General features: G+C 41.3%; 1 protein-coding gene across 3 annotated transcripts in view; it reads left to right on the top strand.

The window, feature by feature from the left end:
• Positions 1-15,618, top strand: part of EFCC1 (EF-hand and coiled-coil domain containing 1) — a 99,277-nt gene extending 83,659 nt beyond the window's left edge. The window contains exons 6-8 of one of the 3 annotated variants that reach the window (XM_007500332.3): positions 4,891-5,049; positions 7,014-7,083; positions 11,312-15,618. In XM_007500332.3, the coding sequence (XP_007500394.2) occupies positions 4,891-5,049; positions 7,014-7,083; positions 11,312-11,445 (363 nt within the window). In that variant the 3' untranslated portion in view covers positions 11,446-15,618. Of the gene's footprint in view, positions 1-4,890; positions 5,050-7,013; positions 7,100-11,311 lie in introns of all 3 variants that reach the window. The other 2 variants (XM_016424538.2, XM_056804778.1) reach the window with 2 other exon arrangements.
• The last annotated feature ends 1,264 nt before the right edge of the window (positions 15,619-16,882 follow it).

The following is a 16,882-nucleotide window of genomic DNA, read 5'->3' as shown; positions in this document are numbered from 1 at the left end:
ATTGTGCATGGGGACAGATGGTGGTCATATGATTGCATGTGAGGGTTTCAGTTCAAAGAAAGATGAATTTAATTAGTAGTGACATTTTCTCTCTTTCATGATCTGGTGGCTGGTCTTTCTCTTATAACTGCAGAAAATAGGCAGGATTCAATTCAATAAACATCTGTAAAGCAAGGCATTGTGGGAGGCTGTGGGGACACAAATTTGTATATTTATTGAGAGTCCTTGCTCTCAAGAAGCTTCCCTTTTACTGGCTCCTCGAGTAATGAGGAAGGAGTGATCCTTAATGAAGGTGGAGACAGAGAGGGCTTTCTAGAGGAGGCTAACCTTGAAGGGAGCTAGAGATGAGAAACAAGCACATTCCAGGCATGAGGGGAAGCCTGGGCAAGGACAAATAGACAGGGGATGGCATGTGAGCTTCAGAGAACAGCTGGTAGGATGCTGACCACATCACAGAATGCATGAAGGGAAATCATGTGAATCAGATCTGAATTGGAAGCCAGGACAAGCTCAAAATGCCAGTTTAAGGAGTTTGCATCATCCTAAAAATAAGGGAGCAACCATGTCAGAGGACTGATCAGTGCTTTAGGAATATTAATTTGGCAGCTGGGTTTGTTGTTCTTCAGTCATTTCAGTTGTGTCTGACTCCCCATGACCCCATTTGGGGTCTTCTTGGCAGACATACTGCAGTAGTTGACCATTTCCTTCTCCAACTCATTTTACAGATGAGGAAACTGAGGCAGGTAAGGGTTAAGTGACTCCCCCAGGGTCCCACAGCTAGTAAGTGTCTGAGGGATATGAATGAGCCTTCCTGATGACAGTCTTAGAGCAGGGCATCTGGGCACTGAGGGTCTCTTCTTCTCTAATGTGATATTTATCATCCAGGCAACAAAACTCAAGGAGACCCAGCTGCTGAGGGGTGGTCTTTGGGTGAGGGGCAGGATCCCTATTTCCCTTGTCCTCAGTGTATCTATACACTGTCCATGAAGAAGGAGGAGAGCGTGTGTGTGTGATGGGGGGAGCCTCCCAAAGCTAATAGCGTGGTAGTTGTTGGAGTGCTGGCAGCAGTGGTTTGGAAAACACAATGTTCTCTCATAAATTATAAAAAGGGCAGGAAGGTTGGTAAGGGATGGGGGAAGAGACGAATTATTGTTTGAGTCCAGGATGAGCAAGTCCAAAAAGAGAAGACTCAAAAGAGATCAGAATATGATTCAATTCCGATCTGAAAGGTGGTTAGGACAATATTCTGGACAACTTCAGGGACCTGGCTGCTAGTCTTTGCCCTGACACTTGCTAGTCATGTGGCCTTGGCCACTTAGCTTGTGGAAGCCTCAGTTTTCTTATTTGTGAAATGGGGATAATGATATACACACACACCCTCTCTACTTACAATATGCTAAAAAGGTATCATCCAGAAAGTGCTTTGAAGTCCTATTTTACCTAATTGAAAGTGCGCTAGACTTGAGAATCCGGAGATCTGTATCTCCTCTCCACAACTTGAACTTTTTAGCCTGAGCAAGTCACTCTGTGCCACAATTTCTCCATCTATAAAATTGGGTGGGGAGTAAGGGACAAGGCTGGACAATCTCTAAGGTTCCTTTCTGGTCTAAAGTAATACTCTTCTCATCTTGATTCCTCTCCAGGCATGATGGCGGGGGGGGGGGGGGGGGGCGGGGGGGGGATAGTTGGGTTTAGAGTCTGGAGACCTGGATTCAAATCCTAGTTCTGCCCCTTGTTATTTGTAGGTAAACACTTAGCCAGACTTCCGTTTCCTCGTCTATAAAATGAGGGGGTTGGAATAGGTCAAATGTAGTCAGAATATGATCTGGAGATCACTGGAAGATTCCCAAGACCATTTCAGAGCATCCATAAGGTCAGAACTATTTTCATCATCATATTAAAATGTTTTTATTTTGAATACTGTAAGTATCGATAGATATAACCCATGTAAACAGAAGCTCTTTGGGAACCGGGGCCATTTTTAAGAATATAAGGGAACAAAAAGTTTGAGAACTACTGACCTGGACAACACCTGAAGTCTCTTTCAGGTTTTAATCTAGGGTCCCAAAATCATCAATCTGAGCCTCAATTTCTTTTTCTTTTAATTCCATTTTCTTTATTTCAATGAACAAAAATCTATTTTCTCTTCCTCTCCTCTCCCTCCATCAAAAACAAAAAACCTTGTAACAAATATATGTAGTCAAGCAAAAGAAATTCCCCCCATTGGCCAAGTCCCCAAAGTAAACATCTTATTCTTAAGCCCCAATTTCCTCACCTTTAAATGGAGGATAATAATTACTAAAGAGTTAAATAAAATAAAATAAAATGAGAAAAATAACAACCTTACAGGGTTGCTCTAAGGAAAGCACAAAAGCCTGAAAATGCTACAGAAATGTGAACTTCTGATGCTTTTTAAAAGTATTTTAAACTTAATTAATTGTTGGTTATATTTAAATTCCCAGATATCTCCATCTGTCCTCTTTCTGCACTAGAGAAGGCATCATTTGACAAAAAAAAAAAGAAAGAAAATTGTATACATAAAACGATGTCCTGCTTATTTCTGTTTATCCGTTCTTTCTCTGGAAGTGGGCAGATGCAAGTTATTCTTCAAACATTTCTGTTGCTGTGTCTAAAGTTCTTTTGGTTCTACTTGTTTCACTCTTCATAATTCCATGTAGGTCTTCCCACATATTTTAAAAATTAGCCTGCTCAAGAAAGTCAGAATGTAGATGAAAGAATATGATTTTTTACTTGTTTATTTGGGTTTACATTTGGGGAGTTTGATTTTATAAGATTTTATAAAATGAACAATATGGAAATGTGCTTTGCATACTAATATATGTATAACCCAGACTGAATTGCCTACCAGCACTGGGAGGGAAAAGAGAAGGGAGAGAGGGAGGGAGGGAGGGAGAGAAATAAATTCAATCATATAACTTAGGAAAACGTGTATGGAAATTTTTATTATATGTAATATAATATACACATATATAATATAATATATTATATATAATGTATATAATATATTATAATTATATATTATCTATAATTATTATATATTACATATATAATATAAACTTATCTATTATATATAATGATATATTTATATATAATAATATATAAAAATAATAATAAAATAAGATTTAAAAATAAATTGGTTTACAAAAAAAAGTAACCATTCACCATTTCTTATGGTGCATTACTCAATTTTTAAAGCGATTCTGTTAATATAGGAAGTCTCCAAGCAAACTCCCTCTGCCAGTGAACATCTGCACATCTGATCTTGGAGAATTGCCTAGAGAGATGGGAGGTTAGGTGGCTTACCACCCAGCCAAGATGAGGCAAAGGCGGGGATTGATTGAAGGCATTCCTGACTCAAAAGGCAGCTTTCTCTCCCTTGCCTCTATACAGACCTTATAGAGAGCTGTAAAGCACTGTACAACTAAGCTATAGACTGTGCACAATGTACAGGAAGATGCTTTGTAAACCACAAAGCGGTAGACCAATGGTTAGGGATTACTTTACAATAGGAAGGTAGGCATCTGATGATGGTTCAGGGGGCCCCGAGAAGGAGCCTGTCTGAAGTTTTCCTTTCAGCCCACATGCCTCTCTTTTCTGTCTTCTTTCATTTCCCATACCTCCCTTTTCTTCTTGGCTCCCTCGATCCTATTCACTGCACAAAGTAAATCCTTTGGTGATAACTTGCCCTCACAGGCTGTCATCCTCAAGCAGTAAAAAAGTCTCTTCTGTCTGCTCAAGTCACTCTCCTTTTCTGTTTTCCTCTGGGTGTTGTAATCTTGTCTTTAGAAGCATTTAAATAATCATTCGACTGTGAAATGAACTCTCTGGTGAGGCCCAGGAGGGGAATGAAAGACACAGCTACAAAAAAAAATAGTGGGAATTAATAGTGTGGCCATGGGTTTGCAAGAGCAAGGCCTCAAAGGAAGTAAAAGGAGAGAGGAGCCAGCTTTTGCCTGGGAAACTGAGAGAAGAGAAGATGAAACCAGAGGAGGTAACCATAATTAGGATCAGAGAACTAGAGCTGGAAGAATCCTCAGAGGCCATCTAGCCCAGCCCCTTTATTTTTCAGATAAGGAAACTGAGGGCCAAGGAAGCCAAATAACTTGCCTATGGCCACTCAGGAAGAAAAGAACAGAATCAAGATTTAGACCCAGGTCATCTGACTTTATAACTCTCAGATGAAATATTATGTCTCTGATGTAAGTCAAGAAAATCCTGAAAAGGTACAATGGATTAATGAGCCCTGTACCATGGGCAGCTAGATGGCATTGTGGATACGTGCTGGTCTTGGAGTCAGAAAGACTAGAGTCATGAACTCTTCATGAGTTCAAATCTGGCCTCAGACACTTCCAATCTGTGATCTTGGGCAAATTATTTAACCCTGTTTGCCTCAGTTCCTCATCTGGAAAAATGAGTTGGAGATGGTAAAGGCAGATTATTCTAGTGTCTTTGCCAAGAATACCCCAAATGGGGTCACAAAGAGTCAGACATGACTGAGTCAAATGAATAACAAAAGAACCAGGTGTCAGGAGACTAGGTTCTAGTCCCAATTCTGCCATTCACTCTATAGATTCCTCTTTACCTGACTTTCCTTCTCTATAAAACAGGAATCCCAGTTCCTATACCACCATGTCCTGCCTACTTCAGAGCTGCTGGGAGACTCAACTGTGGTAATAGAGCTCTGAAAAATATTCCTGTAGGCCCCAACCAAGCTTTCAGTATCCTATCCCAACCTTGCCTACTCCAGTAAATCAGTCACCCCACCTTCACGTTAACAAGTACTAAGTGGCTACCAGCTCTGAGGAATGATGGCGCCTGGAGGGTGGGGGTGGACAGCTCCAGTGCTGAATGTCCTCTGTTTCTGGCCAGGTGAAGGAGCCCCTTCTCAGTGAACTTCAGCAGAAGGCTGAAGAGAGTGAGCTGCTGAAGATGGAGTTGCAGATGCTTGAGACTGAGCGAGTTCGGCTCTCCCTGGTGGAAGAAAAGCTTATGGATGTCCTCCAGCTTCTCCAGAGGCTTCGGGATTTGGTATGCTGGCAGAACATGGCTTCTCCTGCCATCATCACCTGCTTGAAACATCAAAATACTTACTGAGTCTCTCATTCAATCCCCACTGGAGGCAGCAGGTGGTCTAGTGGAAGGAGCCTCAGGGCTAGATCACTTGATTTTTAGGACTATACTGTAAACCTTAAAATTTCTTAGACTTATAAATGTTGAAAATTTCACCACTGGGAAATTTCATACTTGAAAAATTCCCTATTGATAATGTGAACCCCATTGGCATGGGAGGTTCCTCCTCCTCCCTTCTTAAGATTACTTTAGGACAGAAACCTTTTGCTGAACAATGGAAAGGGCTTTGACCTATGCTTAAGCATAGAACAGGAATTTCTTTGAGTCATGATTGATTTTAGAATTGATACAATGGAGATACTTGGAATGACAGAACCAGGTCTTGGAAATTGCAATCTCCACCCTACTCAGTCCTAACAGGATTTAGGAAGAGCTGCAGCATAGATCAAAATTTAATTATTCCACTCTCTACCCTACTCAGGGTAACAGGATTTAGGAAGGGCTGCAGCATAGATCAAAATTTAATTATTTGAGAATATGACCTTCAACAGACATGTGCAAAGCCACAGACCTCTGGGCGGTCCTGGGTTAAGCTAGAGCCACCATTGGCACAGGGAAGACATGGACAGTGATTGGTAGATGTGAGAACTGAGGGGAGGGAACTTGGATGGTTTCCTTAAAGATAGAGGGGTCTGAGGACGGAGGTGGTTGGTTGGAGAGTTTTTTGGCTCTGAGAGGTTGTGCTGCTCTGAAGGAAGCTGGAGGTGGAGCCCCTGAGACTGTTTCTCCATTTTGGTCACGTGAGTAATAGGGACTGATCTCCTTTCTTTGCCTCAGCTATCTAAGGGCTTGGGCCTTTTGGCCCAGCCTAAACAGAAGGGGTATTTAAGCCCTATTCCCTTCTCTCCCCTTTCTCTCTCCCTCTCTCTCTCTATCTCTAATTCCTTTCTTCCTCCTGTTTGTAATTAAATTCTACAAAAGGTTGACGGCTGACTTGAGTTTCCATTTAGGAATTACATAGCTGAATTCCTTGGCGACCTTAAATTAATATATATCAGTCTTTTAAAGTGATTTCCTTGTCACATTGTGGCGACCACGAAGGGACAAGGAAATCACTTTAAAAGACTGATATATATTAATTTAAGGTCGCCAAGGAATTCAGCTATGTAATACATAGATACCCTTACCATCTGACCCTTATCAGTTCTAAGATAGAAGAGTGACAAGGGCCAGGCAATTGGGATTAAGTGACTTGTCCAGGATCACACAGCTAGTGTCTGAGGCCAGATTTGAGTCCAGGTCCTCCCAACTCCATGCCTGGCACTCTACTATACTACCTAACTGCCCTTTCATTCATGGTATATTGGAGGCAACATGATGGTACCATTAGGCAAGCACTAGACTTGATAGTGGATCTGGGATCAGAACTGAGGGCTCCTGAGTCCTAACCCAGCATTCTTTGCACTACCCCTGGAGATAAACATTTAAATGTGATTATGGAGTTCATATGGGTCTCTTATTACTCTTATTGCTGGCAGAGAACTTTATTTCATTGGCAGTATGACAACTTCAAGAAAAAGCTGGACCATTTGTTGGCAGTACCGTAGAGGAGACTGCATCAGACTAGATGACTTCTAAGGCCCTACCAGTTCTGAGATACTGTGACATTTGTAAGATCACAGATTTGGAACTAGAAAGGTCATTGGAGATCATCAAACTCAACTGCCTCACTAAAAGGAAGTTTCCACATAGAATTTAAATGCCTTGCTGATGGCCATACAACTAGTGTGTTTTAAGGGTAGGATTTGAACTCCAATCTTCTTGACTGTGAACCACTTCTCTAAATACTACACCATGCTGCTTCTAATAATGATGTCATGATGTATAGAATGATCTGTTCCATGTGTTTGTTCCTTTTTAAGAATATATCAAAAAGAGTCTTGGGGAAAATGTTGCTGAACACCTTGGAATCCTGTCAGGACCTCCAACATGGTAGGAAAGCTCCTTGGTAATTAAAATCATTTCTTGTCCCTTATTATTCTGAAATCTGTAGCTAGAGGGTAGGGGTGGGGAAAGAGATGGGAACTGGGGAGAAGGCACCAGCAAATCATTTTTCCACAATGATAAACTGGTCCTAGCATAGATCTGCCCAAAAAAGAATCCATGAACCTTCAGGATCAAAGTTTGAATTTAAGTTTTCAGAAGAGTTTGGTTCCCAAGTTATATTAGCAAACCAGAATGTTTATCTACTCTGCTTCCTAGCATGACAGCTAGGACCCCACAGAACTGTAACAAGTGCTGAAGTTTTCAAATCAAAACATTCCATGAATTCAAGGCAGAAAATGGGGAGGTGGACCAGGATGTTGGGGGCGGTCTCTTTTCCCTGCTTCCCTTCAATTTTTATCAGCTGCCCTGTTGTCCTTCTCCAGACTACCCCCCAAGCCTCTAACCTTTACCTTCTCCCTCCCCATTCCAAGATCCTAAATAAAAGGCTTCCCTACATTTAATATATTAGCATGAGGAACTGTTTAATGAGGCAAATACCACCACCACCACCCCTGCTGTTGCTGGTCTGGAGCATTGAGGGTAGAGAGCAACCAATTCCTGATGGAAGCTTGGACTATGCTGAGAATAGGTTCATTACACCTGGAACCACTATCCAGGCTCCCAAAAGCATCTGGTTTCCCACAGCACTGGGGCTGAAAAGGAAAGATCATATACAACTTTAAAATTCTAGGAGAGAACCAAAAATATCAGAGCTAGAAGAGACCTTGGGATTGAGTGTTAGTTCTAGCTTCTCACAGATTTGTATGTATTCCCTTATATCAATACCCTCCTATTTTCCCATAGACCATCTGTGAGTTTTTATTTTTTAAGTCCTTTTTATTGTTGCAGAGATTGAAGGTATTCTATAAGTGAAAATAAAGTGATAGCCATTGTTTTCATCTCCAATCCCCCTGATCTTTGGAAGGAAAGCACAGGATAGAGGAGAGCATGCTGGATTTGGAGACAAAAAGAATTCAGTTTAAATCCTTCCTCAGACACTTAATAGCTGTGTGACCCTGAGCAAGTCATTCAACCTCTCCAAGCTTTGGTTTCCTCATCTGAAACTGAGGCAATTGATTAGATCAATTCTTCAACTGTTTTTGCATCACAGACCTTTTGGGCATCCTTTTGATGAAGCCTATGGACCCCTCCTCAGGGTAATATTTTTAAATGAATAAAATAAAATGTATAAGATTATAAAAGAAACCAACTATATGAAAATAGTAATCAAAATATTTTTAAAACAAGTTCACAAAAGGCCACTAGGTGGCTCAGTGGATTGAGAGCCAGGTCTAGAGATAGGAGGTCCTGGGTTCAAATGTGACCTCAGACAATTTCTAGTTATATGATTCTGGGCAAGTCACTTAAGTCCCATTGCCTAGCCCTTACTACTCTTCTGCCTTAAAACCAATGCATAGTATTGATTCTAATATGCAAGATGAGGGTTTAAAAAAAATTCATAGATCCCCTGAAATCCATCTAGGGCCCCCGGGTTAAGAAGCCTCTGAGGTCTCTTCCAAACACTCTGTCTATAATCCCATGGCCTGTGAAATAGAGTTAGTCATCTCAACCTCATTTATTTCTTAGAGGTGTTTTGAGAATAGAATAAGAAGAGGCAGGGAATGCTTTAAAAACTTAAACATTTGCTTAAAGAAATAGAATCAAATGGAGAACAGACTTGAATAATCTGGTGAGTGCTGGTCAAGACTCTGCTGAAAGTTCAGATTGTTAAACTCTCTTCTATTCAGCATCCTTGGCAACTTTCCTTCTGTAGTGAGTTTTCCAGAAAAAAAAAATCTGCCTACAAGGGGATGGAATGGAGTCTATTAAAATTAATTGTGATTGATATAGACATATATTAATTAGGTGGTCACCAGGGATTTAATTTCTAAATCCAAAAATGAATTACTAAAGTAAATGGAATTTATGATAGTTTATTTACAATATAGGGAAGATATTAATGGAGGGGAGAGAGACAGAGAGAGACAGAGAGAGAGAGACAGAGCCAGAGACAGAGACAGAGACAGAGACAGAGACAGAGAGAGATCTGGCTTCCACTGATACCAGTTAGAATTTCTAAGCCCCAGCTAGGGGAAGAGAGTCTCAAGATGATGGGCCTTTCTTGGAGGCTCACACCTCCAAGAAAAGGCAGGGTCACTAAGTCAGCCTTTCACTCACCAACAGTAACCATCTAAAAGGAAAAGCAGTCTGAGGTCTCCTGCACAAGTTCCTCCAGAGGTCCAGTTCCTCCAGTCCAACTCTGAGACAGAGAATTCTCCATCCAACTCAAATCTTGAATCAAATCTCTCGAATATCTTCTTCCGGCCTCTGATCCTCTTTTAAAAATCTTTTTCTCTTGTGTCGCCTCCCCTAAATTTCACTTCTACCAGTCACATCAGATACTTTTCTCTAGGACTGCCCACTCTTTAGTTCATACCTTCTTTGGTTAGATTATACCTTTTGGGTTACTTAACACCTTTTTTGGTTAGTTCACCTTTTGTAGTTACTTAACACCTTTTTGTAGTTAAAATGGGTAGATCTACTTAAAATACTGAGTTATCACCTTTTAGGGATTAAAATCTAAAACTAGATTGTGGATTACAATTCAATCTTCCCAATAAAGGAAGAGCTAAGTACCTTCATTGTTACAATCAAGGGAGAGCTAAATCCAGTCTTCACAATCCCCCCTGATGATCATTGGGAGACTAGTCTCCCCATAGATCATTTAACAGAATCATCTTGTAGTCCTAAAACCTTCTAAGTACAGATGTATACAATATTTCAATTTCTAAGAGGAAATTACAATGGTTAGGGATAAAGAGAAAAGAGAAAAAGCAAAACCAGTGTTTTGCTAGGCGCATTGACAAAAAGCCAAATTAGGGGACAGTCCCCTTTGGCATAAAAGTGTACATTTACAATAAATGTTCAATCCCCTTTTGTTCAACTGATTGCACCCAAAAGTTCATTCTCGATCTTCTTGATGCAGTGTAGGTTTCTGCAAGCATCTTTTTTCAAAGAGTTCATTCTTCTGGATTCAAGGAGTTAGCAAACTTCTTTTCCTGAAATTCTTCTCAAACAAAATTTAAAAGATTGGATTGTTTAAAATAAAAATACAATACAATCCCTCCTGAAGAGGGTGTTCATCAACACCCAGATCAACTCAAAGTGGTTGAGTTATAGGCGTATGAGTCAATTATCAAAAGAAAAAAATCAAAAATATAAAAGAAAAATAGAGGGAAAAAATTAAGCTTTTGAGAGAGGTTGCAGGGAAGAATGGTTTTGAGATGGGGAACCTGAATCCTGGTGGGGGATAAGCTCACTTCAGCCTGGAGGAGAAAGAGGAGAGCCCCAGAAGGTTCAGAAGCATGTTCCAAGGTGTCAGGATCTGGGCGGTCTCCTCCCCTTTCCCCCAGGCCCACCCTGGATCTCAAGCATTTCCAAATCTCCCATTTTTGCAAATATATGCTAATTTGGTATTTACTCTTGGCCATGCTCTGTGCTAGGCACCATGAGAGAGATAAAAATGAACAATTGGTTCAACAAACATTTCTTATTAAAACCTGTCTAGTATGAGACAGTATAAGACATCATTCCAGTAATAAAGGAGTTTACAGTTCAACTAGGGGTTGTATGTACTGAAGATATCTCCTGGTCATATTACTGTAAAATAGAATATAACAGAAAATAAGAATTTTAATAAAACAATAATAAGCACTCTAAGAATTAGGCTATTGCACATTTGAACCCAGGCCCTAATCCAGACTCCTAACTGGTCTCATACCTCAAATCTGGCTTAGAATAGATACTAGGTATAGGTTCCAAGACAAAAGAGTGGTACAGACAAGACAATCAGTTAAGTGACTTGCTCAGGGTCACAGAGGTAGGAAATGTCTGAGATCAGATTTGTCAAAATCATTTTAGTCAATTTAATCAATAATGATTAGGAGCATTTTTTCATGCAACTGTATATAGCTTTAATTTCTTCTTCCCCAAATTGCCTATTCATATCCTTTGACCATTTATCAGTTGGAGAAGACTCATCTTTTTATAAACTTGACAAAGTTTTCCATATACTTGAGATATGAGACCTTTATCTGAGAAACTATAAATCTTTTTCCCCCAATTTTCCGATTTCCTTCTCATACTGTTTTTGCCTCCTGGTTCTCTCTTGTAGAGAAGGCTCACACCTTTGAAGTCCTAGATGCCTTGTATCGGACCCTGGCGAGCTGTGAACTCCTACAGAAACAGCCTTTGGAGCAGACCCAGGCGCCCCAAGCCCTCGCCAACCAGCTCATCATCTCCTGTTGAGCATTGGGGTCCTTCACAGCTCTACAGAGACCTGCCTGCAAACAGGCTCTGCAGTAGATCTACAGCCAACATACTTGTTGAAATACAAGTGGGCCTCCCTGCTGGGCCCACTGCAAAGGAACCCCTTCCCCTTGGACACGTGACTGCCCCTTGGGTTCTCCTACAAATGAAGTGTTTCAGGGGCCACTGGGACTCCCACTGCTGATAAAACAATACCCCCCACCATCGAGGTTATACTCTGGAGGACAAGGCTGGGCCCAGACTGGTTGTAGAGGTTGATGGACCCCCAAGAATCATAGGGCCAACACCGGTGTCTAATCCAGACTTCCCTCATCAGGGCCATCCCACCTTTGGGTTGCATCTCTCCCTTTGACTGAATGGTGCTTCACATTGATCATTGTCCTCATGGGCCATTTCATAATTTATGCTGATAAATCTCAGTTTAAACCTGTCAGATTTTATCTCAGATTAAAGCTGTCAGAGCTTTCCCGACAGCCTACAACCCCTTACAACCTCTGGAAGGTGTGGCCTTCCTCCCACCATAAGATTCTCTCCTCTTCCAGGTGGGGGTTCCCTCCACTAAAGTCTATGAAATCAAGCAACCATCCAGGCTTTACTGCAACCTAGACATGTACCCAGAATTGCCCTGGGCACCACAGGGGAAGAGAAGAACAAAAATAAGTAACTAAAGAGATTGGGGAAACTAAAATTGCTCAATGGATAGAGATCCAGGCCTGGAGATGGAAAGTCTTGGGGTCAAATCTGACCACAGACACTTCCCAGCTGTGTGATCTTGGATAAGTCATTTAACCCTAAGAGCCTAGCCCTCACCACACTTCTGCCTTAGAACCAATACTTAGAATCAATTCTAAGACAGAAGATAAGGGTTGTTTTAATTTTAAAATTATAATAAAAAGATTCTCCTGCCCTCAAGAAGTTTACAGGCTGCTTGGAGACATGACTTCCAGTGAACTAACTGGAGACCAGTTATGAGCTAAACTGTGTTACCAGCATCCAGATGGATTTCAAAGTATTAATATGGGCTGGAGTAGTCATGGAAGGCTCCATGGAGGAGATAAAAGGTGACTTGACCTCAAAGGATGAGTAGGATTTAGCTAAGCAAAAGGAATAGGATGGATGGGATTACAAGGGGCATTTAGGTTGAGACAATTGGCATGAAGAAAGGCAGGCAGAGACAGCAAGGAGAATGATGAGACTATGGAGAGACCGCCTGACTGGCACAGAAGATTCATACATTAGGATATAAAGGTAAGGAAGTAATGGGGTACTCCTATGTGGAAGGCCTTGAGTGACAAGCAAAAGAGTTCAAACTTTATAAATAAGAAGTAGGGAGTTATAGCAGTTACAGCAGATAGTTCAGGGAAATGTCATTCTGAAAACAAGTTTCAGGGCGCTTCATATAGTGGTGCCATGCTAGACCCCAGAGCACAGCCAGCAATCAAAGAGGGATGCTCTCTCCAGAAGTAACTCCTTCATAATCTCTTTAGGAAAGGAGCTCTCTCTACCATCTTGGGGGAGAGTGGGAAGGCGCCAAAAGCCAGAGCAGCAGGTATGCTGTGCGGAAGCAAGTTGAGAGCAACCAGACTGCCCATGACAGGTTTTATCCAAGCCAAGCCTGGACTGCTCCAAGTGGCCCAAAGTGTCCAGAAGAAGATGGTACAGAGGAATCTAAGTCAGGAGAACTGAGTTCGAGTGCTGGATCTGACAATGATAAACTATGTAATGAATATTTGCTGAGCTTCTCTAGGGTTCTTACTCTGCATGAGATCACCCTAAGGAGAAGGCAAGAAGTCCAGACTCCTGTCATCCAGGACGTTCTAATCTATTTAGAGCAGTAAGATGTATAGACATGTTAAATATCAATATAGAGCAGTCCATGCTATGTCCCAAATGAAGGAGTATAGATAATAAGAGCAGGAGGAGAGAAAGCTCAGTGTGGGGTAAAGAGGTCAGAGGAGGCTTCCTGGAGGAGGTAAGACTTGAGCTTAGCTCTTCCCAGTAGGTAAGATTCAGATAAGTAGAGAAAAAAGGTATTTCAGGTACACAACAAAAAACATGGGGTGAGAAAGACACAGTGAGGAAACTAGCCTGGCTGGAGGAGAAGGTACATGTAGGTGGTGGAGTCCTGAGAAGGAGAGAATTGGATTCAATTATAGGGAAAGCAAGTGCCACTGTAGAAACACAAGATAATAGCATTATGATGTTTATAACCCAAACATTCTATAATGGAAAGAACGCTGGTTCAGGAATTGAGACCCAAGTTATAATCTCAGCTTTGCCCCCTAACAAGCTGTGCCAACTTGGGCAAGTTTTCTAGCCTCTCTGACCTTCCTAACAAAGGGAGTTGGAATAGTCAATATCTAAGGATCTTTCCAGCTCAAACATTTCATAATTTAAAGAAATTCCAGAAAGATCTAGAAAAACTAAAAGAATACTTTCAGTATCCCTAGGAGGTACACACAGAGCTTTAAAGGAAGACTTCAGGGAGACAGTAACTGACTGTTCTATCCTGTTTCTCTTCCTCTCCCTCTTCCCCTCTCCCCCTCTCTCCCTCTCCCCCCTCTCTCTGTGTCTCCCTCCCTCCAAAGGGGAGAATTAGCACCAATTCTTACATGTTGAATTTAGTTGATTTTAAATTAACTCAAAAGTGTCCTCCAAACACTCCAAGCCATGGCTGGTCCTCCTCTTGTGGTCCCCTCTCTTCACACCCATATGCCCTCAGCTATTCACTCAGTGGTCCTGGAAGTAACTGAACTGAGCTCTGCAGTTCCATCAGAAGAATCCATGGTCAGTCGTACCCTGCCCTTGAGGTTTGAGCAAAGCCCCATGTTACCATATGGATGTGTCAGGAAGAGAGAAGAGCATATTTGAGGCTGGATTAGATTGAGCTTCTCAGTGAAGAGAGAACCCAGAGAACTCTAATCTAGCTTTTGGAAAGTCAGAATCCTAGATTGGATCCAGGAATCCATATCAAGTTGGGGTCCCTATAGGTTTGATCATGAGAATTTTGATGAGCTTGAAAGATGGGGAACTCCCTAAAGAGGTGCTACACATGGCCCTTGACATTTCCTGGTTAGTGGAAGTCCAAGTAGAAATTGCCTCGAGGCAGCCCCCAAGATGAATCATTTGCTTTTGGGGTTATCAGATGTGTGGAGGGATCAAGCCTTCCTTCATCAGTGAAATAGACTATACCTATGTAATAATACAAGGGAACCCAAAGTTCAGTTCAATCCAAGCCAACAAATGTTAAGTGGAGCACTGTTTTAGGCATGAGGATGGGGGAGAAACAAAGGCAAAGTTTCAGGGTGGAATTTCTAGCAGGAGTACATCAAGAAAGACCTTTAATTTGGAGCATTTGGAGAAAGCAAGAGAGACAGAGATGAATTCTGAATGAGATGGAGCAGATAAGAATTCCCAAAGAATTTGTTAGGAACCCCCACATACTCACCTGTACATATCTATACAGCAGCTAAAAATAACTTATTTTAGTACTTTCAAGACTTTGAGATGGTATAGTAACATCAAAACATAGACCCTGGCATCAGAAGACCTGGATTCAAATCCCATTTCCAATGCCATTTGTATAACTTTGATCAAATCACCTAACTTCCCTGGACCTCAGTTTCCTCATTTGTAAAACAAACAGGATTGATCCTGACAGAAAGGTGATTGACTCAAGACAGAAAATGAGACAAATGTTTTTGGGCACAGCCAGTGTGCTCATTTGTTTTGCATGACTGTATATATTTGTTCCAAGGGTTGTTTTTTTCCTTTTTCCAATGGGAGAGGGAGGGAGGTGAGAGGGAGAAAAAAAAGGGATGATTTCTCATTGAGAAATGTAAACTTTTTTTTTAAATGAGAGGGTTGGACTTTGAGTCTTTGAGCTCCTTTCCAACTTTAAATCTATGGCCCCATGATCCAATTAATAAAGACTTATTATAAAGTCTCTACTCTGTGTTAGGCATGATGCTAAGGCTACAAAGACAAGGGCTTCCTTGCCCTCAAAGACCTTAAATTCTACTGGCATAGACACCCTCTCCATTGATGCAATTTATAATCCCTTTACACTTTAGTAGATGGTTTCATGAGTTATGACCAAAATCTTCATCTGCAAGTCAATCAATAAATCAATGAGTATTTATTAAGTTTCAATCTGTCAGCTAGCACTTATTAAATGCCTACTATATACCGAGCATTAGGGATCCCCCACCCCCACTAAAAAAAGAGCAAAAGATAGTCTCTGCTCTCAAGGAGCTTGATTACAATCTACAGTATCTAGGAACTGTATTAGGTTTTGGAGACAGACAAAAATGAAACAGCCCTGTTAACTAAAAAATTCTTTCTAGAAGTTGAATTCTGGGTGTGTCCCAGTTGGAAAATTTGTTCCTCTACCTGGAGAGAAAAGAGTCTTGGCCTCCCAGTAGATTCACTGCTGCCCTGGCTCACATGGGTCATCCTTGGAGCTGTTCACATGCTGACCGTCCTCCATGGCAGTCTCTGCTGTGGACTCCCCTCTCTACACATCTGATAGTTCCTCCAACCCTTTGAAGGTCACAAGATCACAGCCTGGCCCATTCTCTCTCAACATCATTCCCCTAAGAGCAAGAAGGAATAAAGACACAAAGGCGTGATGTGTTCTTGGCCATGTGGCAGAGAGACATGGTGCCAGCATTCATCCTTTTTTTTTTAACTCTTAGAGATAAAATATTTATTAAGTGAAAAGGCAAGAATAATCCTAACATTCTTTCAATAGAAGACAAGTGCAGGAATAATTAGAATATAACAATCCATTTATAATAAGAGTTATAGCCTTCCAACAATATAGAGTGTCTATGAGGGATAGGGGTAGGTAGTTGGCCCACACTTACACAAAACTAGCCATGAGGCACACAACGATGAAAACTATGCTCTTGGCAACAATGCATGACTGTATTAAAGGCTTCAATGTCTGTTATTTGAGAAGGAGCTTGGTACAATTGATACGGGATTGTCTTAGATGTCAGAAGACCCAGTGTTCTCTGAGTCCTTACTTTCTGTGTAACCATGAGCAAGTTATTTAACCTCAATTGGGTCTTAATTTCATCATCTATAAAATTAGGAGGTTGGACTATAGGAACTCTGAGTTTCCTTCCAGTGTGTGACCTAAAATCCCATAATCCTGAGTCCTATCAGTCTGCTCAAAACATCACCTTTTGAGCACAGCTGCTTCATGCCAGCAGTCATTCTTGACTTGATGGCCACCGCGAAAGAGTGCCATGATGTTCTGTTGTTGGAGATTTTTCTTTGTTCCCTCTCATTTACAGTTCAACAACCACTCAAAAGCTTTTCTTCACCACACAGTTGTATAGGATCAATATTGACCAATATTCCCCCAAATTGGGTTAAGCCCATGTTTTCTCCTACCCTGCTTTGAGAG

This window comes from Monodelphis domestica, chromosome 7, assembly GCF_027887165.1.
Source record: "Monodelphis domestica isolate mMonDom1 chromosome 7, mMonDom1.pri, whole genome shotgun sequence".
NCBI lineage: Eukaryota > Metazoa > Chordata > Mammalia > Didelphimorphia > Didelphidae > Monodelphis > Monodelphis domestica.
This window is presented reverse-complemented; position numbering and strand designations above follow the sequence as displayed.